The 27,734-nt window shown below is 45.7% G+C and overlaps 1 protein-coding gene and 1 long non-coding RNA gene across 6 annotated transcripts in view; one reads left to right on the top strand and one right to left on the bottom strand.

Annotated features, from left to right (window-relative positions):
* The window catches only part of VPS8 (VPS8 subunit of CORVET complex), a 287,700-nt gene extending 265,161 nt beyond the window's left edge, over positions 1–22,539 (top strand). For all 5 annotated transcript variants that reach the window (XM_082392935.1, XM_082392936.1, XM_082392937.1 and 2 more), the window contains 2 exons: positions 18,516–18,596; positions 21,819–22,539. In XM_082392935.1, the coding sequence (XP_082249061.1) occupies positions 18,516–18,596; positions 21,819–21,968 (231 nt within the window). In that variant the 3' untranslated portion in view covers positions 21,969–22,539. The remainder of the gene's footprint in view (positions 1–18,515; positions 18,597–21,818) is intronic.
* LOC309629221 lies at positions 11,535–21,812 on the bottom strand. The gene is made up of 2 exons (XR_014244928.1): positions 19,258–21,812; positions 11,535–17,965 (listed from the first exon to the last, which is right to left on the bottom strand). It is a non-coding gene; the product is annotated as an uncharacterized lncRNA (long non-coding RNA).
* Positions 22,540–27,734: the final 5,195 nt, after the last annotated feature.

Genomic DNA, 27,734 nt, shown 5'->3' with positions numbered 1-27,734 from the left:
TCCGTATATTTGCTCCTCCTCTCCTTTCCATAATCTGGTATGTCCTTCCTTCACTCCCCTCATAAGTGATGCCTTGTTTTTAACCTACAGCTCAAATTCTGCTTCAATCATTCAAAAAATATTTATTGAGCACCTTTTGTACACCAGGCATGGGTCTAAGTGCAAGGAATCCTACAGGAAACAAAACCAAGCCTCTGCCTTCACAGAGCTCATTCAGGTGGCAGAGGGTAGATATTGAACAAACATATGGTAAGATACGTGGTATACATATGGGATGTCAGATTCTGAGAAGGCTGTGGAGGAAAAACACGGTGAGGGAGATAAAAAGGAAGATGACTGCTTTCAAAGGAGTGGTCACCAAAGGTTGATAGCTAACATTTTCTACGTGAAAAAAGTGAAGGTTCAGTCATGTGAGCACGAGGAGAAAGAGTGTTCCAGACAGACGCAGCAGCAGACACAGAGATCTGGACACAGGAGAATGCCAGTGTGTCCCAGGAACAACACGTAGGCCACTCTGCCTGGGACGCAGCTTGGTGGCTGTGGTGGTGAGCATGGGGGGTGGGAGGGGTCTTCCTTCTTGTTTTCTAGTGCACTGAGAAATCAATTGAGAATACAGGGGAAGTGAGAAATGTTGGAAATTTGGAGAGAGAGGTGAAGGTAAACCTCTAGCATAGCAGCAGAGTAAATAGACTAGGGAGATACCAGGGGGCCCACTTGCAGTTCCTAACATTGAATTTAAATGTCTTTGACCTGATCACCTCTTCCTTTGAATTCTTGTAGCAGTTGTTACCCATACTTCATTTGGTACTTGGCATAAACTACCTTCTATTGTTTCCAGTGTCTGGCCTAACTTTCTAACTTGTTATTTGTTGGGGTTTTTTTAATGTGTTATACCCCACCTGTCTCCTCAGCTGCTTTGAAGTAACTTTCAATATGCAAACAGCAGAAAAGGACAAAAATAAATAATGGAGAGTGTCAGAACAAAATGAAAATATACCTGAGTAGAATTCAATAATAGCTGAAAAGCATTTGGAGAGGAGGAATCTTGAATGAAAACTTTTTAATCTCCACTACCTAAAACAGGATAGTTTATTGAAATTGAATAATATTAAAATCACTACTGCAATAATTACAGTGAAATCCACCTTTGCATTGCCTCAATTTTTGTCCCACACGTCCACCTTGATTCCCGGGAAAAAGAAGTTTTACATGTACCCAGTATATTGATTCCTTATAACTTACAGTGTCATATCAGAGATATTTGGTAAGGACTGCAGTGATTGCCATGAGAAGAGCATGCAGAGGCCTGATGCTTTGAGAAAATGCCTGGCATAGTTTTCTCATGGGCACAGGAGTCCTGGACAGGCATTGCAGGACCCAGGGACCTTCTGAGCCAAAGTACAAGTTCACTCCACAAAGGGATCTATAAAGATTTCCCCCCTTGAGAAGCTTTTGTTGATTGTCACACTTGTAAAATGTCCATGATGACTACAGTCCATATCTTTTTCTTTCAGTTCATTAAAAATGCGATTCTACTGTCTTAGGTTTGCATTGTTTTAATAAGTCATCAGTGGTAATTCTTACCATTGTTTTCCTCTTTTGTGGATGTTGTGGGTGCCCTGTTCTCCCATCTTCCAGGAGAATGAGAAGTACTCATTCCTTCAGCTGCTGGGAGTTTCAGCAGCAGATAGCTTTCAGCTCATCCTTCTCTAGGAATTGTCCTCAGCTAAAGGGATGTATCTTGCCAACAGTGACAGCCTTTTCTTGAGAGTGGCCTGTATCTAATGTCTAGTGATTGAAGGGTTATAAAGGCCAGAACACCTTGTCTTAATGCAGGACAGTTTCCTCAAAGCCATCTTAGCTCCAGAACTCTCCTTGGGATCACCTGGGGCCTGTGTTGTGATTGCATCACAGTTTAACTTCTCCCTCTGCCCACTTCTGCATCCTTTACTTCCCCAGAGGTTTCCATTCCAAGCACCCACCAGTAACTGCCAGCACATAGATCTCCATCTTAGCGTCTTTTTTGCAGGGAAGGCAGCTGGTAACACCTTGTATGCAATGTCCTTTTTCCCTCTGGCTGCTTTCAAGTTTTCCTCTTTATCTTTGTTCTTCAGCAATGATATGCCTAGGTGTGGATTTCTTTATGTTTTTTTTTTCTTGGGGTTCATTAAGATTCTTGGATCTATATGTTTAATATTTTCATCAATTTTGGAAAACTTTTGGCCATTATTTCTTGAAATATATTTTCTGCCCCAATTTCTCCCTTCTAGGCCTCTAATTACACATATATTACACAGTTTAATGTTCCACAGGTCACTGAGGCCTTTTTCATTATTTTTACCTTATTTTCTCTCTATGCTTCAATTTGAATAATTTCTATTGTCATGGCTTCAAATTCACTGATCTTTTCTTCTGCAGTATCAAATCTACTGTCAAGATCATCCAGTGAGTTTTTCACATCAGATATTATACTTGTCAGTTCTACAATTTCCATTTAGTTATTTTTGTCTTCCTTCTACTTAGGATTTAATTTGCTTTTCTTTTTCTAGCTTCTTAAAGTGGAAACTTAGTAAGCCTTTCTTCTTACCTAATATAAAACTTTAAAGCTATAAATTTCTGTCTAAGTACTACTTTAGCTGCATCCCACAAATTTTGATAATGTTATACTTTCATTATTATCTTGAAATATTTTCTGTTTTACCTTGTGATTTCTTCTTCACTTATTGGTTATTCAGAAGTATATTATTTTAATTTTCAAATATTTGAGGTTTCTTTAGATACATTATTGTTTTGGATTTCTAATTTAATTCTGTTGTGGTCAGAGAGCATACCCTGTAAGATATAAATCTTTGGAAAGTCATCGAGACTTTTTTATGGGCAAGCATACGGTCTCTCTATGTGAACATTATTCATGCACTTGAAAAAAGTGTAATCTACAGTTGTTGGGTATAATTCCTATAAATTTCAATTAAGTAAAGGTTAGGCAAAGAGTAGCCAAGCATAGAGTATACAGGTATCAGAGATTTTAAACCAGTTGGGGGGCATTTCTTGTTGGTCCAAAAGCTTTTCTCTCTTGTAGACAGCAAATTGGTGTCTAAACGAAATAGAGTACAACCATGGTGCACCAGTGTTCTTTTTCCTTTGGTTTGTAATTATGTTGTTAACTTGAATTGGGTTTTGCTAATTTCAGGATTATACTTGCTTTTCCAGTTGACTCTATACTCCTTGTTATCAGGTAATCATTTTAGCCAGTTTAAATGGGCAGGAATACTGGAACTTAAAATGTTTCAGCAATCACAACTCTGATAAAAAATCATTAAGGACCCTACCCTCAGAGGAGAGCTTTGTCATAATTGCTACCCCACAGTGGCATCCATCAAGATAATGGTTTGACTTTCTTCTTAAGTAGACCACAATCAGTTAGATAATCAAAGGGTAGCAAGCCTTAATTACATATATGAATTCCCTGTTTTAATTTTTTTTAATAAGACAAAGGGGGATTTCTGACTAACAGAAAATGCCACACCACTAAAGAGCTTTCTTTGTGAGTGTTCTTCCCATAAAAGTAAATCTTTCTGGATTCTTTTAGATTTTCCTTTCCTGACAGAAAGAAAAAGCAAGATTGGAGGAACCACGATATACCATGTAGCAAAATGCAAGTTTGCATAGGACAGTGTGCCCTCAGGAAGGAAAGAAGCTGGGGGTCCCAGCCTAGTTGTCATTCACCTCATTTCCTGGTACTTTCATTTTTCATTTCTAGTTATAATGGTCCTGGTCTGTGTCCTGACATATCCGGATGATGCCGACTCTAGATAATGCCTCCATTACATGGGGATGGCAACACCCAGCAATTATTTTTTCGTCTGTTTGGGAGTTTGAGCTTCCCATTACACCAAGATGACCAACCCTTTGTAATACTAGTAATAATAATCCCTGTTAAGATAATAGGCAAGTTTTCATGAATTTAACCAAGGAACTACATTAGTTATTTAAAAGTTCAAACTACATTCTGCAGTTGCCTAATCCGTTTTTTTATTTAATCCTTTCTTTTAGGCATAATGAGATAGTCAGTTTTTGCCACCATGGATTTTCCCCAGGTTGTTGCCTTTCAAAGCAGGTTAGGCAAGGAGTGTGAGTAGCCAAGCATAGACAGGGTATACAGGTATCAAAGACTTTAAACCAATTGGGGGGCATTTCTTTTTGTGAGGGAGCAAAATGGGTGGACAACCAAAAAACAAAAAAATACTGTGTCCCTTGTATAGTGACACAGAATTAGTGGCACTGACCTCATGGATGGCCCCAAGGATCCTGACAGGTACTTGGGCAGATGCCCTGTCAGCCCCCAGCACACTGGGCAGCTCAGGTTGTCCTCGGGAGTCCCTAGTACCTCACACACTCGTAGCACCTTATGTTGCTAATGTGGGTAGTGGGCTTAGGGTTAGACCTATTATCAGGAGCTGCCCTGTCTCTTACAAATTGTATTTTAACATGTCTGAACCTCAGTTTCCTCCCATGTAAATTAGAGACAATCAAATCTACGTGTTGGGTTAATATACACATCAAACACGAAAGTAGTAGAATAAGGCCAGAGACTTAAATAGATGACAGGAAACATTTTCTCCATTTCCTTCTCCTCCCCTTCTTCCCTCCCCTCCACTCCCCTCACAAGAGCCTTGTGAGGTAGGCTATGCAGGTAATCTTCTGTTCTGTAGATGAGATAACTGACATCAAGAGTATCAACACAACTAATTAGTGTCAGCCAAGTTCAGAGTTTTTTCTGTGGTGGCAGAAGACATTCATGACCTGGTGTGTGCACAAAACTGTCTTCTCACCATGTGTGAGGTCTCTCACTGCAAGAGCTTAGCTTGGTCCTTAGCACTGTTGTCTTTCACGGGGCTTCTGCAGCCCAGCCTTCAAAGATGCACTTTTAGGCCTGACACTAATAGCTGTAGAGGATATTCATCAGATCTGCTGTCTTTGTCTCCTGGGCTTTTTGTTGAGACCTCATAGCCCTGATAGGATGTTTCTTTAACTAAAAAGCAGAATCGTGGAGGATCCCCTGAAGGAGGTGAGAGGCCATCAATGTTTCAAGAGCATGGCTCAGATATTGACCCCAGCTAGTCCTAGTGTGCTCCCCCCTTTTTAAATTTTTATTGGCGTAAAGTTGATTTACAATGTTGTGTTAGTTTCAGGTGTACAGCAAAGTGAATCAGTTATACATATACATATATCCACTCTTTTTTAGATTCCTTTCCCATATAGGCCATTACAGAGTATTGAGTAGAGTTCCCTGTGCTATACAGCAGGTTCTTATTAGTTATCTATTTTATATATAGTAGTGCGTATATGTCAATCCCAGTCTCCCAGTATATCCCTCCCTCCCCCTTATCCCCTGGTAACCATAAGTTTGTTTTCTATTACGTTCGTGACTCTACTTCTGTTTTGTAAATAAGTTCATTTGTACCCTTTTTTTTAGATTCCACATATAAGTGATATCGTGTGATATTTGTCTTTCTGTGTCTGACTTAACCTCACTCAGTATAATAATCTCTAGGTCCATCCATGTTGCTGCAAATGGCATTATTTTGTTCTTTGCTATGGTTCCATTGTATATATGTACCACATCTTCTTTATCCATTCCTCTGTTGATGGACATTTCAGTTGCTTCCATGTCCTGGCTAATATAAATAGTGCTGCAATGAACATTGGGATGCATGTATCTTTTCGGATTATGGTTTGCTCCAGGTATGTGCTCAGGAGTGGGATTGCTGGGTCATATGGTAGTTCTATTTTTAGTTTTTTAAGGAACCTCCATACTGTTCTCCATAGTGGCTGTATCAATTTACATTCCCACCGACAGTGCAGGAGAGTTCCCTTTTCTCCACACCCTCTCCAGCATGTATTGTTTGTAGATATTTTGATGATGGCCATTCTGACTAGTGTGAGGCGATACACATTTGATTTGCATTTCTCTAATAAATAGTGATGTTGAGCATCTTTTCATGTGCTTTTTGGCCATCTGTATGTCTTGTTTGGAGAAATGTCTATTTAGATCTTCCACCCACTTTTTGATTGGGTTGTTTTTTGATATTGAGCTGCATGAGCTGTTTGTACCTAGTGTGCTCCTGACACAGCCTTCTGAGTCCCTTGAAAGTGACTTTCTGTCAGGCTTTTTCCAGACTGATACCAAGAACATGGCAAGTAGAAGAAACCTCTGGGACTGGACTGCCCAAGTTCACATCTGGGCTCTGCCACCAGCCAGTGACCCTGGGCACATCCTGCACCCAGGACCTTAGTTCTTTCAAAGGTAAAATGAGGATAACAAAAGAACCAACTTCATGGGGTGTTTGTGATGATTAGATGAGGTGAGATAATATGCGTTCAGGGCTTGGAACACACTGGCACACAGTAATCACTTGCTCAGTAACTGTTAGCTGCTGCAGTGGTGGTTGTTACTCCTTTTCACACCTTAGAAGACTTAAACCAGCATTTTCTTCCTCTGCTGTGAAAAGTCACTGTGCTCTTTCTTTTTAATTGTGGTTTTGAAGGTCTTGGTTTTTATGGATATTTTCGGTCAGCCTTTCACATTTCCACCTCCAACCTCAAATACTCTCTTCCCTTATAGCTGGTTCTAAGTGAAATCTCCTTAAGAGATGTTCTGCCAGGTGTTTCCCTCCTCTCTCCAGTCAGCTTAGCAATGTACCTGCTTATTTTATTATTTCTTCACCTGATTCATTATTAGCTTTGAGCTAATTGAGAGTTTTGAGGCATTGGGAAATGAGGGTGTGTGAGGGGCCAGGTTCTGTGTGAAAGCAAACTGTGCCGTGGGTGGGACTTTTAGGAAAGGTGTTTTCTGTTTGCAGGTGGGGAAGGAAGTATGGCTTCACTCTTACCTCTGAAGTCAGAGTTTCATCTTAGGCAAAAGTGTTAAATATTAAGGACCTCTAGTTTGCAACAGCTTAGGTGGTGGCAAAAGTCTGACTCTATTAGAAAGAGAAGGATTTGGTAGTGAGGCCGAGGCAGGTGGGAGCAGGTGGGCAATACCGTTCTCATTCTGTTCATTCTGCTCCATCTGTGCCCCCATCCCCGCCAGCCAGTTACAGAGCTGCCAGTAGAAGGCTCCTGGAGTGCGTGCAGACAAATACTCGTGTTGCAGAATTAGACTAGGTTCCCTTGTCATGTGCTCATGTGGGAAGACAATCAAGAAGGGAAAGGTTGGGATTTTGATTTCAGGACCTTGTTCGTTGTGGAGAATAAGCCACGAACAAGCAGAGCTTAGTCTTCTGTGACTGTCCCTGTCTGCGTGTGTGACTCAGAAGGCTCTGTATCCAGAATCCCTAGTGTTATTATCCATATTCCTAGGAACCCAGCCTTCAGGGTGGCAGGGATCATAGTTGCTTCCTGTATCAAGCTTGATATGCTGGTTACGAGGCCTGTGGATCCTGAAAGCCCTGGTTTGTTTTCTTCCTTGCAACGAATGTAATTACAGCTCTCACTTCCACCACGTCTGGGAGTCACTGAGCTTTTTGAGTCACTGTCAGCCCAGCATCCGTCTCCCTGCAGCTCTCCCAGATCATCAGAGCCTCATTTTCCCCCGGATTTACTTTAATGCTGAGTGTTACAAGGTCATTTCCAGGGTTGTCATTGCTTCTTCCTCTAATGTTCAGCTGCAGTTTAATTTTCAGCTCTTATCACTGGACTTCATTACATGGGAAGAAAGAAATTTGCTCTAGCAGATAGTATCAAGTATGTTTTTCTTTCTCTTACAATTGGAAAATCACTCCTGATCAGTTCTGTGCTAGTGGGTTAGATGGTCTAGGTAGGCTGCTTTATGTTTAAGGATTTGCCAAACTGAGACTATGTTCAAATTTTGTTGCTCCCACTTTTGTGCGTGACACTGATTTGGCAAATCAGTTTCTCTGTACAGCATCTTAGACTGAATCTACTGTTTCTCTTCAGGGCTATCATGGGTCTTTGTGACAGTGTCTGTAGTTGGTTGCCCTAGTTTGCTTCTGATGATGCAGTAAAATCCATGATTAGCTTCAGTAAACACCACTAGCTTACTTGAATCTTTCGTGCCCTAAATGCCTGTTGTCTCATGGCACCCACATCTCCCCCAGATGGTAGAATGTGGCCTATGGTGGCACTGCCCTTCAATAAACTGGAACACAGACCCAGCGGAGCAATGCAACCTGCTCAGCTTACACAGGGAGCTATGACCGGATGAGCACTCAAGTTTCCTGCTTCTCAGCCCAGAGCTCTTCCTTCCAGGTGCTTCCGCAGGGAGCAGAGATAACACAGGCACAATAGTCGCGGCCGATTACTGACCATCAAATAGGTGTCAGGACCATACGTCATCTCTGATCCTCACAGGTCTGCAGAGTAGTGTTTTACAACTAAAGAAGCTGAGAGAAGCTAAAAAACTTGGCCAGAGCCACTCACTAGTCATCATAGAACCCAGGTAGAGCCCAGGTCTGTGCAAGCCATGCCCTGTGTTCCCCTTCCTGCATTGCAGGTGGTTTAGAAACACCCCAGTGACTGTAAGTAGAAAATCTGCTCGCCCTTCCCATCCCTTCAGCAGATAATTATCAGCAGATAATTATTTCACAGCTGTTCTGTGCCAGGCACAGTACTGGGTGCCGTGAGCGAGAGCCGGCGCCCTGTCCTTGGAGCACTCCTTTCTTGAAGCTTTCCCTCCACTGTCCCTTCTCTCTCTCCTGCAACATCCACCCCTCCCTCTGTTGCCAGGCCAGTCTTGTCTGCACTGTGCTCTGACGTCTCCTTTCTTTCCATTTTCGGTGGCCACGTTAGGACTAGGTACACACGACCAGTATCATGTGTAGACTGGTAACACTTACTGAGGACTTACTGAGTCTTGGGTGTTTACTGCATGCTCCACGTGCATTACCTTCTTAATCTTCTCAGACACACATACACACACACACACCCCTAGCTCAGAGTGAATAGGTAACTTGCCAGTGATTGTAGTGCCAGTGATTGGTGACGCAGGGTGTGGGCTCAGGCAGGCAGGCTCTAGAGCCCAGGCTTTTGTCTACCAGCCGCCGCAGTATCACGGGCACTTGGAAAGCAGGCTTTGGTCATGTGGGACCGAGGGCCCTGCACAGGATGTGCCAGAGCAACAACAGAAAGAGGCTTTTAACCAAAAGTCCCACTGGTTTGGTAAATTTCCATTCCTTCTTACAAGGGTTGGTATCTTCTGACATTTGAAAAATAATACTTTCCCCAAAAGTGAATTAAATAGGATGAAATAGATATTTCACTGAGATACAGGATAAACATGCCAAAAATCACAAAGAATCTTTTTACAAAGTCCAAGTTCTTGGAAAAAGACAAATGCCAGTGATTTCACACTGGGCCAAGAGAGCAAATTGCTGCCTGCTCTTGTTCCTAAAATGGACAGTGCAGAGTAAAGCAGGATGTGGGATGTTCAGCAAATGTTTGTTGAACATTTGCTGGCTGTAGAGCACTGGGAATAAAGGATGAATAAGATAAAGTTCTGATATTTAAGGAGTTCACAGGCTAACAGGGAGACAGGTAAACAGATAATTACACTATAGCACAACAATGCAGTTGTGGACGGGCCATGTGGCAGCTAATCTACTGACAGGGCTGGAGCTGAGCCTTCCTCTGTGCAAGAGTGTAATCTGGACCCAAAAATGTTGTAATTTCCGGGACCTTTTGATGGTATATGTAGATAATGTGAGAGCGTGTTTCAAACAAGGCTGCCCTGGCAAATATGCTGTATATGGTTATTATACCTCAGTAACCTCTCAAGCTTTGCTTATCAGCTCTGCAGAGGGTGATCTTTTTGTGGGGTTTTTAATGTCCCAAAATCTGTGAGACATTTAAGCTCCTCTTGATTTATTCATCTTTATATCCCAGGCACTGATAGAGCAGAGGTCCCAGAAATATCTGTTGAACAACAGAACTGGATCCCCATTTGTGAGGCCTGGAGGTGAGTGGGCCGGACCCTGCATAGGGCGGGGCATAAAACCGCTAAACTGGCCTTCTCTGGACAAGCTGCCTGCCCAGGGCCCTGTCCCTTCCCTCATTCTCACCCCGCCTCACTGCTGGAACCCTCAACCCAAGGAGAAGAGTACAGAAATCCTCACCTTAGTGATGTATTAGTCATTCCCTGAATGCTTCCTTTTTTTAAATATTCCGTCTTGTTCCAGGAAGGATTTTAAGACAGGTAAGCATCTACTGGGTCCTAGGCACGTCTACAAAGAGCTCTGCTGTTTTACCTCAGATGACTTGTATTCAGATAGTTTTCCACAGAGACAGCACGGCCTGGCCAAGAATAGGGCATCTCTGTCCTGCAGCACCTTTGCTTCCAGAGGGTCCCAGGGCAGCCCCAGCAGTGGCTCCTTTGTTCAGTATCTGGTTGTCCAGGATGATGGCTTGTGTTATAAGAAAGGTCCTGTCACCTTCAGTTATTTCACACTCATGGAACCACCACGTTTTTCAATTTCTGAAGGATGTCGTTGTTGGAAAACCCCTTCCCTGGGTATCTCCAAGGAGTTTAAGGGCCTAGAGGGGGCATATGATTATGACAAGCCCAGAACTCAGTGCAACCCTGCACACGTATCTGGACATGTCGTGTTTGAAATTATGGATCTGCGTGTGTGTATGTGTTTGTGTGCACACTTACCTATTTGTTACTCCAGCTTTTCTCCCAGGAGAGGGGGACTAGGGTTTATAAGGTAGAGGTCCTGGTTATGACCCTTACTGGATTGTGAATTTTTGATTTGTGTTGGGCAAGTCTCCTAGCCTTCCTTTCCTCAATTTGCACAATCCCGTTCACTTATGTAGTAGAGTAGGTGTAGGGCTTGCAATTCAGTAGGATTCAAAATAAACCATATGGCAGAAACATCCTTATCTTATTAAATTTTCTTACTATACCCAAGGGTTTCTAAGATGCATTGGAACTCATTGAAAGTTGAATACAACATACCTAATCGGGACACTTAGAAAAAGAGAAATGCTGGTTGATTGGTTGATTTGGTACAGTCGAATCAGAAGAAGGCAAATGCCCATAAGCTGAGAGTGTCCTGCTCCCATTAGGACGCAGTGAGGACAGGAAGTCCAGCTGTGCTGGGCTGTTCTAGGTACAGATTAGCGCTGTGCTGCTCCAAGTGTCACCTGGGAGCATGTGAGAAACACTGAATCTCAGACCCCACCCCAGACCTTCTAACCAGAATCTGCATTTTAACAAGATCTTTCTGCGATTCTTATGCACGTGAAAGATATTGCTTGGAGAAGCGCTGGATCAGAAAACATGGGTTGGACTATCATTTGAGACTCCTGCACTTTCTGCCTCAGTGAGCAAACTTCCAGGGGCTAGAGCCATTTATTCTGTGCCTGGAATAGACTCATCTGCTGTGTGATGCTTCCTGGGGATGAAAGCGTGATTCTATTTTTAACAGTAGCATTTTCTACTTTTTTTTTTTTAATCTTATTAGAGTATAGTTGATTTACAATGTTGTGTTAGTTTCAAGTGTACAGCAAAGTGATTCAGTTATACATATACGTATATTCATTCTTTTTCAGATTCTTTTCCATATAGGTTATTACAGAAGATTGAGTAGAGTTCCCTGTGCTGTACAGTAGGTCCTTGTTAGTTGTCTATTTTATATTATAGTAGTATGTATATGTTAATCCAAAACTCCCAATCTATCCCTCCCCCCAACATTTCCCCATTGGTAACCATAAGTTTGTTTTCAAAATCTCTGAGTCTGTTTTGTAAATAAGTTCATTTGTATCACTTTTGAAAATTAGGTTCTACATATCAGTGATATCATATATTTGTCTTTCTCTGTATATTTGTCTTTCTCTGTCTAACTTACTTCACTTAGAGATTACTGAGTCCATCCATGTTGCTGCAAATGTCATTATTTCATTCTGTTTTATGGCTGAGTAATATTCCATTGTATATATGTACCAGATCATCTTTATCCATTCCTCTGTCAGTGGACGTTTACATTGCTTCCATGTCTTGGCTATTGTAAATAGTGTTGCAGTGAACATTGGAGTGCATGTATCTTTTCAAATTATGGATTTCTCTGGATATTATGCCCAGGAATAGGATTGCTGGATCATATGGTAGCTCTATTTTTAGTTTTTTAAGGAACCTCCATACTGTTCTCCATAGTGGCTGTATCAATTTACATTCCCACCAGCAGTGCAAGATGGTTCCCTTTTCTCCACACGTTCTCTAGAATTTATTGTTTGTAGACTTTTTGATGATGGCCCTTCTGACCAGTGTGAGGTGACACCTCATTGTAGTTTTGATTTGCATTTCTCTAATAGTTAGTGATGTTGAGCATCTTTTCATGTGCTTTTTGGCCATCTGTATGTCTTCTTTGGAGAAATGTCTATTTAGGTCTGCCCATTTTTTTACCAGGTTGTTTGTTTTTTTGATATAGAGTTGCATGAGCTGTTTGTATATCTGGGAGATTAATCCCTTGTCAGTCGCTTTGTTTGCAAATATTTTCTCCAATTCTGTGGGTTTTCTTTTCATTTTGTTTATGGTTTCCTTTGCTGTGCAAAAGCTTTGAAGTTTCATTAGGTCCCATTTGTTTATTTTTGTTTTTATTTTCATTATTCTAGGAGGTGGATCAAAAAAGATCTTGCTGCGATTTATGTCAAAGTATGTTCTCCCTATGTTTTCCTCTAAGAGTTTTATAGTGTCCAGCCTTACATTTGTCTTTATTCCATTTTGAGTTTATTTTTGTATATGGTGTTAGAGAATGTTCTAATTTCATTCTTTTACATGTGGCTGTCCAGTTTTCCCAGCACCACTTACTGAAGAGACTGTCTTTTGCCCATTATATATTCTTGCCTCCTTTGTCGTAGATTAATTGACCATAGGAGCATGGGTTTACTTCTGGGCTTTCTATCCTATTCCATTGATCTGTATTTCTGTTTTTGTGCCAGTACCATACTGTTTTGATTGCTGTAGCTTTGTAGTATAGTCTGAAGTCAGGGAGCCTGATTCCTCCAGCTCCATTTTTCTTTTTCATGTTTGCTTTGGCAGTCAGGGGTCTTTTGTGTTTCCGTACAAATTTAAAATTTTTTTGTTCTAGTTCTGTGAAAAATGCCATTAGTAATTTGATCAGGATTGCATTGAATCTTTAGATTGCCTCGGGTGGTGTAGTCATTTTCACAATATTGACTCTTCCAATCCAAGAACATGGTGTATCTTTCCATCTGTTTGTGTCATCTTTGATTTCTTTCATCAGTGCCTTATAGTTTCAGAGTACAGGTCTTTTGCCTCCTTAGGTAGGTTTATTCCTAGGAATTTTATTCTTTTTGATGTGATGGTAAATGGGAGTGTTTCCTTAATTTCTCTTTCTGATCTTTCGTTGTTAGTGTATAGGTATGCAAGAGATTTCTGTATATTAATTTTGTATCCTGCAACTTTACTGAATTCACTGATGAGCTCTGGTAGTTTTCTGGTAGCATCTTTAGGAGTTTCTACATATAGTGTCATGTCATCTGCAAACAGTGACAGTTTTATTTCTTCTTTTCCAATTTGGATTCCTTTTATTTCTTTTTCTTTTCTGATTGCCATGGCTAGGACTTCCAAAACTATGTTGAATAAAAGTGGTGAGGGTGGACATCCTTGTCTTGTTCCTGATCTTAGAGGGAATGCTTTCAGCTTTTCACTGTTGAGAATGATGTTAGTTGTGGGTTTGTCATATGCATTTTCTACTCTTCATCTGACTTGACCTTTGCTTTCCCCAAATGATTTGAGTTGGCTTCCAAAATACAACCAACTGGATGAAAAAATGAGGAAATCTAGATTTTAAAAACCTGTATGCCTGTGGAAACTAATATAAAACCAGATTATAAAAGCACACATAAATGTTTGCCACCAAGTCTTGTGCAGCTGCTAGACTTATGTAGCTGACCACTTAAAGTTTTGAGTTCCCTAGTGACAGAAACAAAAAAGAAAACACAATTAGTAGCAAGTCTACACAACTAGTAACTGTGTCCAACAGTTTTTCTCAGCACAGGGTCTGATGGGAATTTCTTCAGTGGATCATCACAAGTAGCCTGTACATCTGCATTTTCAAAACAAGTACAGTAGTACATTTTGTGAGATTTTTTTCTTACATTATCCCTTCAAGGCAAAGGGCTGTTTTATAGAAGTGTTTCTATAAGGAGAGACCTTTTCTTGCTCTTGCTGCTTTGTCATCTTCCACCTTCACCTTTACAACCTCCTTGTTAATTAACCTGCCTTAACAGCCCCAGCCCCTGCTGCCTTACCTAGTCCACTCCTGATGCCATTCCACTTGGACCCTCCTTGTTAAACCACATCACGGAGTAACCAGGGAATAAACAAAGGTAAGATCAGGGCAGCTTGGTCCCTTGTCATATGGACTGTGGCGCTGGCGGGCCCCACAGCTGAGGTTTTGAATGGCCAGTGAAAGGCAGGTGTCATCCTTGTTCTTAACCTGTCCTGCTCCCCCGTTCATGCCAGTAGTACTGAAGGGATTTGGAAAATCGGGGGAGGACCAGAGTTAAGTCTCTCAAAGGTATTTATATATTTTCTCTTTTTGCTTGTTTGAGCTTGGTTTGCAGTATTTCTCAAACCTGCTGATCATCTTTAGCTTGGAACTCCCCTGTGCGTCTTACTTAGAATCTATTGGAAGTGTGCTACTCCACACATGTTGTAAGAATAGGATAGTTTTTGTACCAAATTATATTGAGAAGAAGTGTTTCTTAAAGTGTCAAGGCAAGTTTAAACATTATCAGATTAGAGGATGATCCCTCCATGTATCTGGCAGACCCAGAGGCGTGAGTCTAGAATGAAAAGCAGGACCCCTATGGTCCGTCCTTTTCTCTTTCTGGCTGCCCTGCTTGGGATTCCCATCAGGCCATCCTCAGCCATTCCCACATCGCTGAGAGCATCAGGAAGAACTGAGGCAGCTGTGTCCTGGGCTGGTCTCTGGGGCATCATCGTGGGATTCCAGAAGCCCAGGAACTGTGAGCCTCCTTATTGACAGCTGCTCTTTTGATCTTGAAGCAGATCCTTTCACAAAGAAGAAGCTGTGAAGTCATTTCACAATCATTAGCATGATTCATTCAGGGGTATTGCTTCTCTCCATTCTCTCTTAGTGCTTAGTAGGTTTTTTCCCCCTAAGGGTGGTGAAAATTTTGAAGAAAAGAAGCAAAGTCATTCCTGGAACACAAGTTTACATAACCTCTTAAAGTTGTAATGCTGTTTAAACTTCAAATCTTTGGGGGTGGGGGAGAATGAACACAGCAGAACCTTCCTCCTAGAGTGGTTGTGAGGGTTTAATGAGGTCATCCACGGAAAACATGTAGCACACAGGGCTTGGCATGTAGGAAATGCTCAGTACATGGTAACTGTTCTGAGTGATGTTATTTGCTCTGTGCCTCCCCTGTTCCTGAACTTCTTCCACATCCTGGATGCAGGCAATTGTTTATATCACTGTTTTGGTGGCCATTCCTGCCAGGACTTTCTTATATACAGAACGAGTCTCCAGACCACCTTTTGCAGCTCCCTTCAGTCCCAGAACCCTCGCTCAGCCCTCAGGGATGGGTGCCAATGTCAACACCTTCATCACTGAAACACACCATCATTTAACTGAGGGTGCTCTAAACTGTGGTAATAAAAACCAGCATAATTTTTCACAAAACTAGAACAAAAAATTTCACAATTTGTATGGAAACACAAAAGACCCCGAATAGCCAAAGCAATCTTGAGAAAGAAAAACGGAGCTGGAGGAATCAGGCTCCCTGACTTCAGACTATACTACAAAGCTACAGTAATCAAGACAGTATGGTACTGGCACAAAAACAGAAATATAGATCAATGGAACAGGATAGAAAGCCCAGAGATAAACTCACGCACATATGGTCACCTTATCTTTGATAAAGGAGGCAAGAATATAGAGTGGAGGGCTTCCCTGGTGGCACAGTGGTTGAGAATCTGCCTGCCAATGCAGGGGACACGGGTTCGAGCCCTGGTCTGGGAAGATCCCACATGCCTCGGAGCAACTAGGCCCATGAGCCACAACTACTGAGCCTGCGCATCTGGAGCTTGAGCTCCGCAACGAGAGGCCACGACAGTGAGAGGCCCACGCACCGTGATGAAGAGTGGCCCCCGCTCGCCGCAACTAGAGAAAGCCCTCGCACAGAAACGAAGACCCAACACAGCCAGAAAGAAAGAAAGAAGGAAGCTTTCATTTAAAAAAAAAAAAAAAAAAGAATATACAATGGAGAAAAGACAGTCTCTTCAATAAGTGGTGCTGGGAAAACTGGACAGGTACATGTAAAAGTATGAAATTAGAACACTCCCTAACACCATACACAAAAATAAACTCAAAATGGATTAAAGACCTAAATGTAAGGCCAGACACTATCAAACTCTTAGAAGAAAACATAGGCAGAACACTCTATGACATAAATCACAACAAGATCCTTTTTGACCCACCTCCTAGAAAAATGGAAATAAAAACAAAAATCAACAAATGGGACCTAATGAAACTTCATAGCTTTTGCACAGCAAAGAAAACGATAAACAAGACGAAAAGGCAACCCTCAAAATGGGAGAAAATATTTGCAAATGAAGCAACTGACAAAGGATTGATTAATCTCCAAAATTTACAAGCAGCTCATGCAGCTCAATATCAAAAAAACAAACAACCCAATCCAAAAATGTGCAGAAGACCTAAATAGACATTTCTCCAAAGAAGATATACAGATTGCCAACAAACACATGAAAGAATGCTCAACATCATTAATCATTAGAGAAATGCAAATCAAAACTACAATGAGATATCATCTCACACCGGTCAGAATGGCCATCATCAAAAAATCTACAAACAATAAATGCTGGAGAGGGTGTGGAGAAAAGGGAACACTCTTGTACTGTTGGTGGGAATGTAAATTGATACAGCCACTATGGAGAACAGTATGGAGGTTCCTTAAAAAACTAAAAATAGAACTATCATACAACCCAGCAATCCCACTACTGGGCATATACCCTGAGGAAACCATAATTCAAAAAGAGTCATGTACCACAATGTTCATTGCAGCTCTATTTACAATAGCCAGGACATGGAAGCAACCTAAGTGTCCATCAACAGATGAATGGATAAAGAAGGTGTGGCACATATATACAATGGAATATTACTCAGCCATAAAAAGAAACAAAATTGAGTTATTTGTAGTGAGGTGGATGGACCTAGAGTCTGTCATACAGAGTGAAGTAAGTCAGAAAGAGAAAAACAAATACCGTATGCTAACACATATATATGGAATCTAAGAAAAAAAAAATGGTTATGAAGAACCTAGGGGCAAGACGGGAATAAAGACACAGACCTACTAGAGAATAGACTTGAGGATATGGGGAGGGGGAAGGGTAAGCTGTGACAAAGTGAGAGAGTGGCATGGACATATATACACTAGCAAACGTAAAATAGATAGCTAGTGGGAAGCAGCCGCATAGCACAGGGAGATCAGCTTGGTGCTTTGTGACCACCTAGAGGGGTGGGATAGGGAGGGTGGGAGGGAGGGAGACGAACGAGGGAAGAGATATGGAAACATATGTATATGTATAACTGATTCACTTTGTTATAAAGCAGAAACTAACACACCACTGTAAAGCAATTATACTCCAATAAAGATGTTAAAACAAAAAACAAAAAAAACCCCAGCATATACTGAGCCTTTATGGGGCGGAGGCAGGCAGGTAAAAGACACTTTAAATACGGATCTCATCTAATTTAATGTTCAGTAACCTCATAAGGAAGCAATATCCTGTCTCACAAGTCAGAGCAGGAACTTGCCTAAGGTCATGTAGCAGGTTGGTGTCAGAACTGGTATTCCGGTTCACCTCTGACTCCAAAGCCTATGGCGGCCTCTGCCAGGATCCCATTTCTTCCTCTAGCTGTGAGTTGGATCGGATCCACTGAGAGTAGGACCACAGTGTTGGGCGCAGTAACCAGTGGAACAAAGCGAGACTGCTGGAGAAGCAAGTTAGACTTCCCCTCTCCCAAAAGCAGACTAAAATCTCAGCCCCTTAGGTGGCTACCAGCTTTATAATGAGGCAGGGAAATGACATGCTTTTTCATGTATAACGTATCTCCACCGGCAGCACAAAGAAGGGGCATCTTTGCTGGCCGTATTCAGTGCTGGGGGTGCCAGGCTGGGTGCAGCTAAATTATTCTGCAGAGTAAAGGCCAAGAGGGACCAAGAAGCCCCAGGGGAAGCTCGTTTTTAAGTATGGAGAATCTGGAGACCACGTGGGAAGGGGCCATAGGGAGGCTGTCGGCCTGGAGCTGGCACCAAGGGCACACGGCCATTTCTAATTCATGTTCAGTAAAATATCTTATCAGTTGCTGGTAGCATGGATTTTCTTCATAGGAGTGAAGGAAGCACTGCATCCTGTTTCACCGCTGACCAAATACAGAGGCTGCCCAGGGGTGTTATTATTAACCTTATTGTTTTTGATTTCTCAGGCAACCTCAGAACCTGTTCTGGATCCACAGCAGATCCAAGCATTTGATCAGCTTTGCCATCTCTACCGAGGAAGTTCTAGGGTAATGTTGGTGTGGTTGTTTACAGTTTTATTTCCCTATTTATAATTAGTGTTTTGGTAACACAGTGTCCTCAGGTCCTCACTCCAGCCTCGTCCTTAGTCTGTAAGGTGCCCTGGCATCCCTGTTATGGCTATGTGGAGCCCTGACCCCAGGGAGCACTCAGAACTTGGCAAAGGATGCAGAGGCAGTGGAAAGATATCTGTCCCTTACCTGCCATGGGCTGTGAGGACACAGAAGGGCATCTGTGTTTGTACTGCCTCCACAGAGAGCAGGCATAAGCCTAATCCCTCATCTGGGAGCCTTTGTTTATACTGATGACTGCCAAATCTGCCCTAAGCCCCAGACTCTGCTGGACATCTGCACTGGTTGAATTTGTTTTGGCCATGAAAGATAAATGCTAAATTGTAGTGGCTTAACCAAAATAGAATTGTAAATGTGGGCATCCCAGGGCATCTTCCACGAATCTCTCTCCAGATTTCTTCTACTTTGTGGCTCTGCCATCTCTTAACATATGGCTTATATTTGCATGATTCAGCATGGTAGCCCCAGCTCAAACCATCACATCTGCATTCCTGCTAGCAAGGTGGAGAAAAAGGAGGAAGACCATAAGCCCTCTATTTAAGGATAGTTCCTAGAAACTGTATACACCGCTTCCACTTACCTCCTTTGTCTGGAACTTAGACATGTGACCACACCTAACTGCAGTGGAGACTGGGTACATTGGTCTTGATTCCAAAAGGCCATGGGCTAAAACTACTGGAATCCTGTTACTGTAGAAGAGTACAGATTTAGAGGGCTACAGCAGTCATGCCACAACATCAGTCTGGGGGCCCCACAGGCACTTCAGAAGTGCACTTATTAACTTTTCCAACCCGCTCTTCCTTGCCCGTGCCTGTCTCTGGGTGTCATCTTCTGTCATCAGGTCACCCAAAGCAGTCACCTGCTGGCACCCTGGGCTCATCCCTCCCACCCCACCCACTCAGTAGGGAGCTCTCCTGTCTCTTTCTCCCCTTTCCTTCCAGCTCACAGAGGTCACTGCAGGTCTTCCATCCCTTCTCCAGGCTGCTGCTTGGGCACCATCTCCAAACCCAGAAGTCCTGTTACCCCTAGCTTACAGCACTTTCCTGGCTCTCCATCACCTGAAGTGGAGTCCAAACTCTACCACCTCCTCCATGCCCCAAGTCACACCTCAATTCTAGCCAGGCCAGATTTGTTCCATAAGCTTTTCTTGGGCTTTCACAGATTGCCTATATGCTGTTTTTTATGCCTGGGCTCCCTTTGCCCACTCCCCACACACCTGCTAGGTTGCTGGCAGCCCAGAGGAAAAATGGTGTTCCCTCTTTGAGAGCTGGTCTGGGCAGGGTCTTTTATTCCAGGAAGTTTACTGAACTGGCATCACTTCCAGCCAGGCTCTGCCCCAGGAGTTGGGTTTCTGGGCCTTCTAGTCTAAGGAAGTTCTGCTGCTTTAAACTGTTGAGCCACTATTCACGACTCATCAATTTCTAGAACACTAAGTTACAGAAGTAGAACACAAAAATATCTTTTTCCTTGGAAAACAAAATATCTTTTGTGATTGATCTACTTCAGTGTCAACGTGAAAGAACTTTGGGTTTACGTAGCATCTGTCACCTGTCCTGTTATAGCATCGTACATAACAGTCCTTGCAGAGAACTCCACATGCTGATGGGAAGCTGAGAGGGTTACGGAAGACAGAAAGTGGCACAGGTGGGGCTTGTGCAGAGCAAGGGACACCACTCTGTAACCTGCTCAGGCAGCAGTGGAAGTCCCTGCAGGGAGCCGCCTCCTGCGTGTCCTGGGCCAGCTAAGGAGTTTGCAGTCGGAGCTTTCGAGCCTGTGTTACGAATTGTGCATTGAACCATAGCCACGTGTCGGAACCAGGACCAGGCGCTGGATTATTTTAGATAAATTGGCACTTTGAACCAAGGGGCCTTCAGATGTCTCCCCAGTTACCACAGCCACTGGTAGTGGTTTTCAACAGAAGTGACAGACACGTGTGAGCCTTCTGCCACTATTGCCTGGGTGAGGAAAGAACCCTTGCTAGAGGTTGGAGAACAGCTAGAAGACAGACTACCTGGCAGGGGAGGTGAGGAGAGAGCAGGTGACAGACAAGTTATCTCCAGAGAAGGCAGAACTGTAGGCAGCTCGGCTGAGCAGAAACTGTCACAGGGACCAGAGTTTGAGTCCCACGCTGCCACTCACCGCTGGGTGACCCAGGGCAAGTAACTTAACTTCTCAGGGCTCTGGGATTTTTACCTAGAGGGTGGTTGTGGAGGATTAGACATAATTCATATAAAGGACCTAGTATCCTGGTGCCTGGCGCCTAAAAGGCACTCACTCAGGGAAGTTACCTGGAGCTTTTAGAAGTCCCGCAGACTCCGGGCTGCAGCCTGGCACCGAGAGGCTCGCCCTGCTGTGTGTGACGGCTCGGTCCTCACAGCTGCCCTCTCTCCGGGTGAAGAGGCTTGGGTGTGGCATTCAGCTCTTCTCTGACCATCAAGGGCATCTCAGGGGCTAGGCTGTCAGGCTCTGTACTTTTGCCGAAAGCCTCTCTGAGGTCAAAGGAGTGGCCCCACTGAGGGCCCAAGCCTGGTTTCCCAGTGGGCTGCGTTAACACTCTCCCTCCTCACAGGCCTCCCAGAACTGAGCCTGTAACAGGGTGAGGGTAGCGCTGGCGTCGCTGGTGGACCCAGGGCAGCAGGGAGGGCACTTAGAGGAGAAGGTGGCATCTGTGAGCTTGCCTGGAGCCCCTGAGTTTGAAGTGGCAGCTGGGCGTCCACTTGTGGCTGTCCTGGTTACGAAGGAGAGGGGTCGGAGCCAGTGATCGTCATTCATCCCAAGGAGAACCCACCAAGAGGGAGCGTGTGGCGTGAGCTGAGCGGAGTGGAGAACCGCGGCTCGGGGTGTGTGTCCACAGGGAGAGAACGGAGGTGACAGGGTCACACACCCGCTGGAGAGGGGACACTCAGAGTGAAGGAGGTTCAGGATCGGACGGCTTCCCCGTGTCAGAAAGTGTCACAGTTTGTTGTGCCCACAGGACTTACCCAGTCCAGCCGCCTCATCATCAAAGGAGGAAATTTAGGCCCTAGCAGATGACGTGAACTTGTGCAAAGTCACCGTTGCCTGTTAGCGAGATGCAGCTCTGGGGTCCACACCCGGGTCTTACCCTCCAGCCTCGGTTGACGTGTGTCCCCTCCTTTGCAGCTGGCTCTGCTTACGGAACTCTCCCAGAAGCGCGGCAGCGAGAGCCGCAGGCCGTTCAGCGGCTCCCAGAGTGGCCCTGCCTTCAACAGCGTCTTCCAGAAGGAGAACTTCCAGCTACAGCTCATACCCCCGCCTGTGACTGAGGACTGAAGACTCTCCCGGGCCTGGAGCCCAGAGACCACCCCAGCAGGTGGGGAGGCCCCCTCTGACAGGCCTGGCCCCGCTGCCCCCAGGCTCCCGGGCGAGGCCCGAGGGCGGCTCCACGCCCACCAGCCCCGGGAGACTCCGGCTCTTCCTGATGTTGCCGCAGCATCAGCACCAGACTGGTTGATTTTGTTTTGCTTATTAAGCAAATGAATGCCATATACCTCTATCCAGTTATTTAAGAAAATGCATCTTGCCTGTTGGGACTTTTTCTCGTTTTCCCTCAAGTGTGGAGAAGAGGCGGAGCTCCTGCAGATGGCGTTTCGAGTCCGGCACAGCCCGTCTCCTCCAGCTGGTGGGCACCACGGAGCACTGTCACCACCTGCTGCCGTTGGGACAGGGAACAGCACAGTTGGGAAGAGTGGTTGCCAGGCTGCAGCACAGCTGAAACCTGCGTTGGAGGGAATGAAGGGCCTGCGGGAGCTGGGGCACCTCCCTTTCCATGTGTTTGTGCTTAAACCCATTTGAGTGTAAGATCTGCCATTTCTAACAATAAATGCCTCCTGTTTAAGCCCTGCTGGCTGTCTCACTCTCCGTCTGTCAAGTCATAAAGGAGGTTTAGAACTCTTGTTGCCACCATTCAGTTCTATTAGCTCCACGTCAAGGACCCTGATTGATTGGGGCAGCCCTGCCTTTATTCCATAAGCAGCTGCGTCACAAGCTCCATCCAGAGCACCAGCCACCCAGGTCCCCCTCTGCCAGGGACCAGGCTGCCAGAGCAGGATTTTTCCATTTCTTGGCCTGGGCACTTCCTGTACGTCATTGAAACAACCACCGTAGGAGCTCACAGCACACGCACAGAGGCTAGGTGTCTGCCCCCCAGGCTCAGGTGCTCCCTGTGCGGTCCCTTCAGGGCCGACCGGGCTCCCAGGGACTGGCTGGCAGGTGCGCAGGGCGAGCCCACCTGTCCAGCTGCGGGCCCAAAGCCCGTGGTGCTCCTACCAGCCAGCCCAGGAACCAGCCAGCGCCTTCTGGGTGCCAGGCACCGTGCTGGGTCCTTTACGTGTGCATCATTTTTAATCCTCCAGAACAGTCCACAGGAAATTGATGTATAAACTAGATACAACTTTTAATAAAAAATATATCCTGCTTCTGCCGCATCCTGGCTGTGATCCTGAGCAAGTCACTCTCCGCTTCAGTTTCTTCATAAAATAAAGCCGCGGTGAAGACTAAATGAGCCGGTACCTGAGAATGCGCAGTGCTGGGCAGGCACGTGGCAAATGCCCCAGACGTGTTAGCTTAGCTCTTATCACAGAGCTACCCCCGAGATGGCAGCACAAGCTGCCGCCTCCTGACAGAGGTGCAAGGAGGCCACACTAGGGGACGTGCTGGAGCATTAAGTGAAGTCACCACCAACTGGATGGCCCTTGAAGCCACGTGAGAGTCTCAACCCCATTCTACAGATGAGAAAGCTGAGGCTCACACTGGAAAATTTAACCAAGGCGACACACAGGAAGTAGCAAAGCACAGATCTGAACTCAGAACTGATTGATTTCAGAGCCAGTGATGCCACCTCCACAAATTCCATATCAGGTTTCTTGACGAGTCTAAAATTAAGGCCAAAGGGGCTCGACAGTCTCAAAGCAAAATGTGGTGATTGCCTGCCTTCTTCAGTCGACACTCTAAAGGGCCAAGGCAGTTTACTGAGCATCCGAGCCCCTGTTCAAACCAGGGCTGGTAAACACCAGCAAGGCACTCTCCTCCAGCCACTAACCTAGTTGGTCATCCCCAAGAGTTCTTTGTCATTCGAGTCACAGCACCACTGAATAAGTGACAGCAGCCTTATACCCAGGTCATGCCTTCTGGATTGGATTGAAGATCCCTCTTGTCTCATCTAAGGGCAGATGAGAAACCGACTCCAGGTTTGGCCAGTGCTGGGCCCCGGGACATGCAGGCCTGAGCTGGGCCTGGTCCCTGTCCCCTCTCGTGGCACTTAGCACATGTTCTACTCTGCAGTGACGTCAGGTCCCACTTCAGAGCAGTTCCTTAGCAGAGACTTCTCTGGAAATACATCCAGGCTCAGTCAGCAGCCGTGGTTCTGCTGACATGGCCACAGGAGCTCACTGAGGGGGTGGGAGGCTCCCAGGATGGAAGAGCAGCAGCTCTGAGCACTCGCTTCCAGCCCCGGTGCTGAGCTCCAGCTGCTCTTCCGGGCCACGTGCCCACCCCTGGGCTGTGACAGGTGGTAAGAGGAAAGATCTGGGGGGAGGCTCCAGGCACCCGTCAGCTACCATTTGGGGAGGGCAGGTACCTGGTCTGAGCTGGCTCCTCCCATGCTGCGCCTGGGTGAGGGAGAGGTGGTCCTCTGAAAGGAAATCAGGGCCCTAAGAAGGGAGGGATTCTGATTTGCCAAAACGCAGCAGTGTCCATCACAGCCCCTTTCTTCTTTGTACCTGGCAAACGGTAAGTATTTGAAAGGACCATCTGAAAATAGTCAGTCAGCTCCCAGCTCAGCTGAGTGCCCCACCTCCTGCCATGGGGGGCGAGGAGGGGGATGGAGTCTCACCCAGTTCCTCATAGGAAGCAGATGGGCTGTTGGAAAGAGCCAGTCAGGAGCCCCAGGTTCTAGGCACAGGCCCCACAGGCCCACATGTGAGCTGAGGAAGGCTAGTACTCCTCTGAAAAATAGAGACGCATCTGCTCCATCTACAGCAAAGGTCCAAGTGACGTGGGGGAGATGCTTTGTAAAGGTAACATGTTACCAACCAGAGCCTACCATGGTGAGAGCGGGAGGGCAGTTGTTTGTGGAAGAGGAAAGCCAACCGGGGCCTCATCAATGATGAATGCATCAGGGAATAAATAATTCAGAGCTTTGGGGATCCTTTTAGCAGCAGTATGTTTCCACTCAGCTCTGCCTGCTGAAAATGTTTTTCCAAAGGTCCATCTCCAGAATCAGATGCGTGTGACGTGCCCAGAGCTGCAGGAAAGACCTGGTGTGTCGTCCTCTGGCAGCCCAGGGCGGACCCCAGGTCCCTGCAGAGTCTGAGGGGATCCTGAGCACCTCTGAGCTCCAGGGGGTGGCCCTGACTCATCAGAGGGTTCATCCAGCGGCCCCTCCTCTCAGGGCATCCATGGCCATCTTTCTGCCGCCAGCCTCCTCCACACCCCAGTCCTCTACGACGCCTTCCCCACTTCCCCAGGCAAGGGGCAGTTTGACTCACCTTGTTTCCACGCTTGGGTGTTTTCCTGTCTGCCTCCAGCACTCCTGAGGGGCGTGACTGTGTCCAGTCCACTCCTGTGTCTTTCACAGCACAGTGCTCAAAGCAGGCTAGCTGCCACCATCTTTCAAGTCTCTTTTTAAAGGAAACTTTTTATGGATAGAAATGTTCACAAACCACATTGCAAAGCCAGATTAATTCATGAAGTGAACACACCTGTATAACCAGCACCCAGATCAAGCAAATAGAAATGGCCAGCACCCCAGATGTCCCCTGAATTCTCTGTTCATCACCCCACAAGTTAGCCACCATCCTGCCTTCTAACACCATAGTTTTGCGTGTTTTGAACTTCATAAAGTACATTATTTACTCTTTTGGAAGTGGCTTCTTTTACTCCAATTATGCTTGTGAGACTGCTCCATGTTATTCCTTCTCATTGCTGAATAGTATTCCAGTGTAAGAATATACCATAACCGATCCATTCTATCATTAATGGACATTTGGGTTGTTTCCAGTACTGGCTCATTACCATTCTTCTTCCTGTCTTTTTGGTGGACATATGTATGCATTTCTGTTGGGTATAAACTTAGGAATGATTTTGCAGAGTCAGAGGATAGGTATAATTAACAGATTTTTGAACATATGCCTGCCTGTGTGAACGAATGAATGTCTACAGCTTCGGGGGCGACGGGGTAGGTAAGACATGCACACCACCCCCTGCACAGTCCCTTCCCCAGCTCTTGGTGCACAGGCCCTGACTTCCTGCCTCCTGCCCCAGCCAGGCATTAGTTGGCTCAGGAGCCTGTCGGGATCTGCTGTTAAGCTGCTGGTGGGGATGGGCCTTGGCTTCACACAGGGACACTTCTCAATAACCCAGTGAAGCCAGTAGCCCGTTCCTATCTGACGTCGGTTCCCTCAGAACTCTGTGCTACATGCGTCGCAGAGGTCAGAATTTGGTCCCAATAGTCTTGGAGGGCCAGGTCAGGTCCCAGCCCCTAGCAAAGTGGAGGACCTCACGGTTTGCCCAACCCGGCCTCTTCTCTCTCTAGAAGAGTGAGTTGGCCCATCATCCTTCAATACTCCCACAATCCACCTCCACCTCCACCTGAGATGCTGACTCCCAGTCAACTTCCTCCCTTCATCCTCCCCACTTCTGACCTCTCCATAACCCATTATTCCCTTTCTGAGTGGCTGTATCAGGCATAAGATGGGGCCCAAGTGATTTCCCATTTGATTCAGGAAACACATTGCAGCTCCAGGAATTCACTGCCTCTCTGTGACTCTTGGATAGGTTGGGGTAAGGATAAATCTTCCGGGAAGAACTGACCTGTTTTGGAACCCCAGTCATCAGAAAGGACCCCAGTGAATTCTAGCTGGACCCACTGATCTTGTGCTGACCTCCTAGTGACCCGTACAGAGATGCCCACTGTAGGCCCCATTCACCTAGGGCCTTGGGTTCCTCAGGAATCCCAAATCCCTGGCATCCTCCCCATATTCAGTGCAGCTTCTAAATCATGCTAGAGTTACCTCTCAATATTCTAGATTCCCAGGAAAAACCGGCTCTGTGGATCCCTATGCAAATCCCAGCCAGGCCTCAGGGAGCCCACCCTCCAGACACAGGGCAGAACACCCCCCCCCCACCCCAGGTCTTCCCAAGGGCTCCCGGCCTGACTGCATGGCCTCCGAGAGCGTTGTTGTGGACACGCTGGGATGGCTCTTCCAGGTCTTCTGCTGATACCTGGGTGTACCTACATCTGCTTGATGAATTTTGGCATCACAGTTCACACAGGCAGATTCTAAACATGGGGGCAGAAACTCAGTCTACTACATGAGGCCCTTGTGCCCTGGAGTAGGCTGGCCCTGGGAGGCAAGCCTAAGGTGGGTGAGGATTGGTGCTACCACGGGAAGCAGTTGGTATCAAAGGCCCCACTTCAGTGAGGCTGGGAGCAGGAGGAGGCAGAAGCGGCTGACACCAAAAGTGCTAAGATCTGAGGCCAGTTCTCAAGAGAGTTCTTAGATCCAGGGCCGCTTCTGAGCCAGAGGCAGCATCCTGGTCTCAAGCCAGACCCAGGACAAGGTCAAGCCAGGCTGGGCAGAATCCAGAGCACTTGACGACAAGGGCAGCACCCGGTGATGCCCGCAAGGCTGGGCTGTGGCTCCTGGATGCCCCCACCTAGAGCCAGGGCTGGGGAGTGAGGACCGCAGTGGATGGCCTCGGGGCCCCCGGTGTGGGGAGGGGAGAGAGGCAGGTGAGGGAGAGCAGCAGGAGAGGGCAGGTGGGACTGCAGGGGCTCAACAAGTGAGGGGGTAACACCGGCTGGATTTGACATCAACAGAATTTTGGAGCTCTGGCCCCGCTACTTACCTGCCAATTAAGAGTGACTCACCTGCCTTTACTGTTGACTTAGCTCTTCGATGCTTCAGCCATAAACTCATGAAATTATCCTGTCCTGCCTGTCACGCAGAATTGCTGGGCTTGGCAGGGAAGGTGACATCTGGGGAAATGCTTGCTAAGTCCCCCTTCAGATGCTGTGGGGCTTCGAGGACCCACAAT

Source organism: Balaenoptera borealis (genome assembly GCF_965194805.1).
Source record: "Balaenoptera borealis genome assembly, chromosome: 5".
NCBI lineage: Eukaryota > Metazoa > Chordata > Mammalia > Artiodactyla > Balaenopteridae > Balaenoptera > Balaenoptera borealis.
Note: the sequence above shows the minus strand (reverse complement) of the source record. Positions and strands in the feature narration are given on the sequence as shown.